The sequence below is a fragment of the Otolemur garnettii genome, unplaced genomic scaffold (assembly GCF_000181295.1).
Source record: "Otolemur garnettii isolate 467f Iridium unplaced genomic scaffold, OtoGar3 scaffold00043, whole genome shotgun sequence".
Classification (NCBI taxonomy): domain Eukaryota; kingdom Metazoa; phylum Chordata; class Mammalia; order Primates; family Galagidae; genus Otolemur; species Otolemur garnettii.
The window spans coordinates 10,857,333-10,862,996 of record NW_003852438.1 but is presented as its reverse complement, the minus strand read 5'-3'; the positions used below and the strand labels follow the sequence as shown (position 1 = coordinate 10,862,996).

At 46.9% G+C, this 5,664-nt stretch overlaps 2 protein-coding genes across 4 annotated transcripts in view; both read left to right on the top strand.

Annotated features, from left to right (window-relative positions):
- The first annotated feature begins 868 nt into the window (after window positions 1–868).
- APOF (apolipoprotein F) lies at window positions 869–2,207 on the top strand. Its single transcript, XM_012805539.2, has 2 exons — window positions 869–954; window positions 1,194–2,207. Exon 2 carries the CDS (start codon window positions 1,211–1,213, stop codon window positions 2,126–2,128), a length of 918 nt encoding a protein of 305 aa, XP_012660993.1. The 5' UTR covers window positions 869–954; window positions 1,194–1,210; the 3' UTR covers window positions 2,129–2,207.
- A 1,113-nt stretch (window positions 2,208–3,320) lies between these two features.
- Window positions 3,321–5,664, top strand: part of STAT2 (signal transducer and activator of transcription 2) — a 29,506-nt gene continuing 27,162 nt past the window's right edge. For 2 of the 3 annotated variants that reach the window (XM_023513564.1, XM_012805580.2), the window contains exon 1: window positions 3,321–3,574. The gene's annotated coding sequence lies outside the window, so the exon portion shown is untranslated. The remainder of the gene's footprint in view (window positions 3,575–5,664) is intronic. The other variant, XM_012805579.2, reaches the window with a different exon arrangement.

Sequence of the window (5,664 nt, the reverse complement as noted above, 5' to 3'; positions counted from 1 at the left end):
ACCAAACAACAATGACAGCTGCAACCAAAAAATAGCTGGGCGTTGTGGCGGGCGCCTGTGGTCCCAGCTACTTGGGAGGCTGAGGCAGGAGACTCACTTGAGCCCAGGAGTTGGAGGTTACTGTGAGCTGTAATGCCACGGCACTCTGCCCAGGGGGATAGCTTGAGGCTCTGTCTCAAAATAAATAAATAAATAAATAAATAAAACATAAAAACTTAGAAAAACAGGCCAAAGTGGCTGCTCCAACCTGTAATCCTAGTACTCTGGTAGGCTGAGGGGAGTGGATAGCTCAAGCTCATGAGTTCAAGACCAGGTTGAGCAAGAGTGAGACCCTGTCTCTACTAAAAATAGAAAAACTAGCCAGCTGTCATGGTGGGTGCCTGTAGTCCCAGCTAATCATGAGGCGTCACAGCTCACAGCAACCTCAAACTCTTGGGCTCAAGCAATCCTCTTGCCTCAGCTGGCCCAGGGCAGGTTTGAACCTGCTACCCTTGGTGTACGTGGCTGGTGCCATAACCACTGTGCTATGGGCACTGAGCCACTACTGTGCATTTCATATGTACTAAGGGGCCAGGCATGGTGGCTCATGCCTGTATTCCTAGCACTTTGGGAGACTGAGGGAGGAGGGTCATTTGAAGCCAAGAGTTTGAGAGTACAATGAACTATGATTGCACCACTGCATTCTAGCCTGGGTGACAGAGCTCAGAGTGGGAATGTGGCAGGGACATATAGGAAATGCCAAGAACACGATCTCAGGTATTGAGGTTGAATGTGTGACAAGGGGACAAAGTTTGAGCAGCCAGTATGAAATAGATAAATATTTGCAGAGGTTGCATCCCTTACTGTTCATAGGAGAAAGCAAATATCTGCTTTCTTCATTGGACAGAGAACCAGACAGAACGGGATTAGGAGCGACAAAATCTACCAAGGCAGTCTCACTTCTCAGTGACTCTGGTAATTGGGGGTCCCGCATGTTGGTAGAAATAAAATGGAGGAAGTCCAAGGTGACCTGTAAATGGGAGAGGCCAAGGGGGAGCAATTGGGTTGCATTTCCTATTTCCTAGGCCTTTACCTAAACAAAACAGTTTGGAAGTAGGAGACGTATGAGGTGTTCCCTGAAACACCTTGGGCTCCTTTTAGATCACAACCCTTAGAGAAATTGTTTGTATGTTTTGGGTTTCTCCACTTTCCAGGGTACTCTGCTCCAGACATGCGTGACCTCAGCATCATCATGATACAAGTTGAGCTGCTTCTCTGCTGCCTCCTGCTACACCCTATGGATGCCATTTCATATAGAAAGCCGGCAAATGTCTCCAGGCACCTTCTGCTGTCCCTGGGATCCCAGCCACCCTCCTCAGACCCCTTGTTCTGCCAGACCATGCTCCCAAAGTCCTTGCCTGGCTTTACCTACATGGCCCCTTTACCCAAGTACCTGGTTGGCCTGGCTCTAAGGAATGCCCTCGAGGAAGCTGGCTGCCAGGCTGATGTCCAGACCCTGGAGCTTCAGCTGTACCGCTGGGGTAGTGTGAATGCTACACGGGTCCTCATCCACCATCTTCAAGGGCTCCAGAAAGGCAGAAGCACCCAGAGGGGAGTGTCAGTGGAAGCCCTGGCCTTGGCTCTGCAGCTGTTAGCCAGGGAGCATCCAGGCTCAAAGAGGGTCCACCGTTCCCTCCCCACGGAGAACTGTGAAAATGAGCAGGAACAAAGCGTGCACAATATCCTCAGGCTATTGCCAGGAGTGATAACTTACTACAACCTGGGCACAGCATTGTATTATGCTGCTCAGAACTGCTCAGACAAGGCCAAAGAACGGGGCCAAGAAGGGGCCATAGATTTGGGATATGACCTTCTGATGGCCATAGGTGGGCTGCCAAGTGGGCCAGCAGGTCTAGTGATACATACTGCACTTAGACCTGCATTAAAGGCTGGAGTTCTGCAGTTCATCCAGTTCTATCAGAAAAAAGAGGTAAACATCCCTCAGCAAGAGACCAGCATGGAGGGCTTGGTGGGCACCTCATATATGAGTGATTTGGAAGAAACAACTACCATGACTCCTTTGGTGTCAGAAGAAGTAAAGTCTGCTCCCTACTGGGGATGGACCTCATTCAAGAGCTACTTCTTATGACTTAGATCCTGGGGCTGGCAGTCTTGGACTATAGGGGTAACCACAGAGTGAATAAATTGATAATAATACAAAAGCTGTACATGTGCGTATTCAAAATCTAAATCTGTTTGTTTGTTTTTTGAGACAGACTCACTGTGTTGCCCTGAATAGAGTGCCGTGGCGTCACAGCTCACAGCAACATCAAACTCTTGGGCTCAAGCAATTCTTGCCTCAGCCTCTCAAGTAGCCAGGACTACAGGCCCACACCACAATGTCCAGCTATTTTTTGTTGCAAATAGTCATTATTGTTGTTTAGCTGACCCGGGCTGGGTTTGAACTGGCCAGCCTTGGTGTATGTGGCCAGCACTGTAACCACTGGGCTACAGGCACTGAGACTAAATCTCTGATTTTTTATCCAGGAGGAAAGCATGGCTGCAAAATGTAGACGCAGTGGGTGGCATATGTAATCCCAGCACTCAGGGAGGCCAAGGCGGGTGCATTGCCTAGGGTCAGAAGTTTTAGATCAGCCTGAGCAAGAGAAGGACCCATTTCTACAACAATAGAAAGAAAATATTTTTTTCAGTGTTGTGGTGGGGGCCTGTAGTCCCAGTTACTGGGGAGGCTGAGGCAAGGGGATCTCTTGAGCCCAAGAGTTTGAGGTTGCTGTGAGCTGTGACGCCATAGCACTCTACCCAGTCTCAAAAAAAAAAAAAAAAAAAAAAGTAGAAATGTAAAGATTTGGCATTTGGAGTCAGAGGATTTGATCTTGAATCCAGGCTCTGCTTGTCTGTGCCTGAGTAATCACTGACTAGTGTCTTCTTTCTTGGAAAAAGCCAACTTTTTAAATAGCTTCTAAAGTTCAGATAATGACTTTCACTTGAATGGGTTGTTTTGGAAAGACACAAGGACAGTAAAGTGCGTATCCCAGTACTGTCAAAAAATACTTATTATTGTTTTTATTACCCCAGTCCTCCCCTTCCTATCCCAGAGTATTGAAATTCTGGTCCCACCCCTTCTTACGGGTCCCTTAGCTCCCCCAGGGCTCTCAAGCTGGTTTCGGTTCTGCAGCCCAGCGCAAGTTCTCGAAAATCAGCTGTTCAATCCCGGCTCACCCTTAACTGGACTCTCCTCCCCTCGCTAGCATGGGGCGGGGCTAATTTGAGTTTCTCCACCAATCCCTGGGGCTGGGGCGTGGCCATCTTGTACCGCCCTTCGGAAAGGGCGGAGTTGAGAAGAAGCTAATGAGCTCACAGTCTGGGGAAGGACTAGGCTTAGTGGCAGCCAGTAACAGGGTATTGGGCAGGAATGGCAAGCTCCTGGCTTCCGCCGCGGACTCAAACGCTCTACTAAGGGGCGGGTCCGAGGGACAGGTCGAAGTCGTGGGAGGGGCAGAAGTCTCTGTTCCTCCAGAGCCGGGAAATCGAGACCAAAGCCACTGGAGGGCGCGGGGACTGAGACCCTAACCAGGTATGGACCCTGAGAGGGTGTGCCGGGGTACGGGCGCAGGTGAGAGAGTCCATTCTGTCCTGGGAAAGGGCAGCTGGTCCTGGGGGTACGCGCTGGAACGCTTGGCTTCTGTCCGCAGGTTGAAATAGGAACTGTCGTCTGCTGGGTCCTTGATCTTCCCATCCTACCCATCCTAGCTCCCCAAGCCTAGCGTCCTCCTCCCAAAATTCCTCAGTGGGTTCCAAGACCCGGAACCTGTCATTGTTACATTGGTTCGGTGTTTTAGCCAATGCTTTTGCCTCTCTGCTCTGCAATATTTTTGATCTGCGCCAAAAAACAATGTCCAAAGATAGGTAAGATTTATCATTAAAAAACTATAAGACACTGAAAAATTGAACGATTTGCCTAAGGTCACACACAAAATCCAGTTCATTTCAGAAAATAATATTATTTCAGAAAAGGTTATTGAGTGTGAAATATGTGCTTAGGAGAGTGTGACGTAGGCAACGAGGAAAAATTTGTGTTACAGGTCTTAACCTCAGTGTTAGCAATCCATTTGAGGAGATCTATTTGATTTTTTAAATATTTAAATCTCAGGGCTTCCTTGCTGCCTTGTTTCTCTGGGTAGTTCTCAAGAAATGGGACCTCATCATTCAAAATTTTGTTCCTTTGTTTCTTAAAAGCAATACAGGAGCATCATTTAAAAAGTCCAGCACTACTAAAAGAGTTAAAATGAAAAATAAGAGCCTCACCCCAATCTCTCCCCTCCCCTGTTTCTAGAAGGGCAGGTTTATTCATGCTAGTGGGAAAGACTTTCTCCCACACCAGACATTTTTCTTTGTTTTGTAATAAAGTCATGTGATCTATTTAGACCACAAATGTGCCGTGTTTTCTTCTGTTAGGCTGAGACTGCAACAGAGTTAAGTTTCCATTTTCTAAACAGACATTAGATGGCAGTAATCAAGAAAAAGCAGAAAGAACGATGCATGTACAGCCTGCTTGGTGACAGGGATAAACCTAATTTTAAGTGAAAATCTGTAGTCTCACAAAGTTAATCCACACGGAGAATCAGAGATTGACAGGTCATAAAAGTATCACAATCTTAGGGATTAAGTGACACCTTGCACAGTGTTTACACATCTAGAATGGAGCTCCTCCTTTCAACATAGAGGGCAGTTTAAAGAGTGTACTTAACTTATCTTTGAGATGATTTTGCCCTTAAAAAACTTCAGACATAGCAAGAATTATTCTGTAATAAATACTTAAGACTGTCAGGCACTGTGGTTCTCACACCTGTAATCCCAGCACTTTAGGGAGGCTGAGACAGGAGAATCACTTAAGGCCAGGAGTTTGAGACCAACCTGTGCAACATAGACTCTGTACCAGAAAAATTTTAAGAATTAGCCAAGCATGGTGGCATGCAGCTATAGTGCCAGCTACTTGGAAGGCTAAGGTGGTAGGATCTGTTGAGCCCAGGCATTAGAAGTTGAAGTGACCTATGATGACACCATTGCACTTCAACCTGGACAACAGACCAAGACCCTGTCTCTTTAAAAAATTAAATCAGGCTCAGCGCCTATAGCTCAACCAGCTAAGGCGCCAGCCACGTACACCTAAGGTGGCGGGTTCGAATCCCCAGCCCAGACCGCCAAACAACAATAACGGCTGCAACCAAAAAATAGCCGGGCATTGTGGCGGGCGCCTGTGGTCCCAGCTATTTGGGAGGCAGAGGCAGGAGACTCGCTTGAACCCAGGAGTTGGAGGTTGCTGTGATCTATAATGCCACGGCACTCTACCCAGGGGGATAGCTTGAGGCTCTGTCTCAAAAAAAAAAAAAAAAATTAAATCAATAGGGCGGTGCCTGTGGCTCAGTGGGTAGGGCACTGGCCCCATACACCAGAGGTAGCAGGTTCAAACCCAGCCCCAGCCAAAAAAAATTAAATCAATAAATAAATACTTCAGATTGACACTTACCTATACCTCAGAGTAAACAAATATAAACACAAATAAATTTAAAATAAATTCATTGAGGAACATAGATGAAATAGGACAGTGAAAATATTGTTTGTTGAAGCCAGATGATAGATACCTGGAAGATTCTTTTTTTTTTT

Excerpts from the sequence above, each read along its gene's own strand:
- APOF (XM_012805539.2), top strand. The coding sequence starts at position 1,211 with ATGCGTGACCTCAGCATCATCATGATACAAGTTGAGCTGCTTCTCTGC.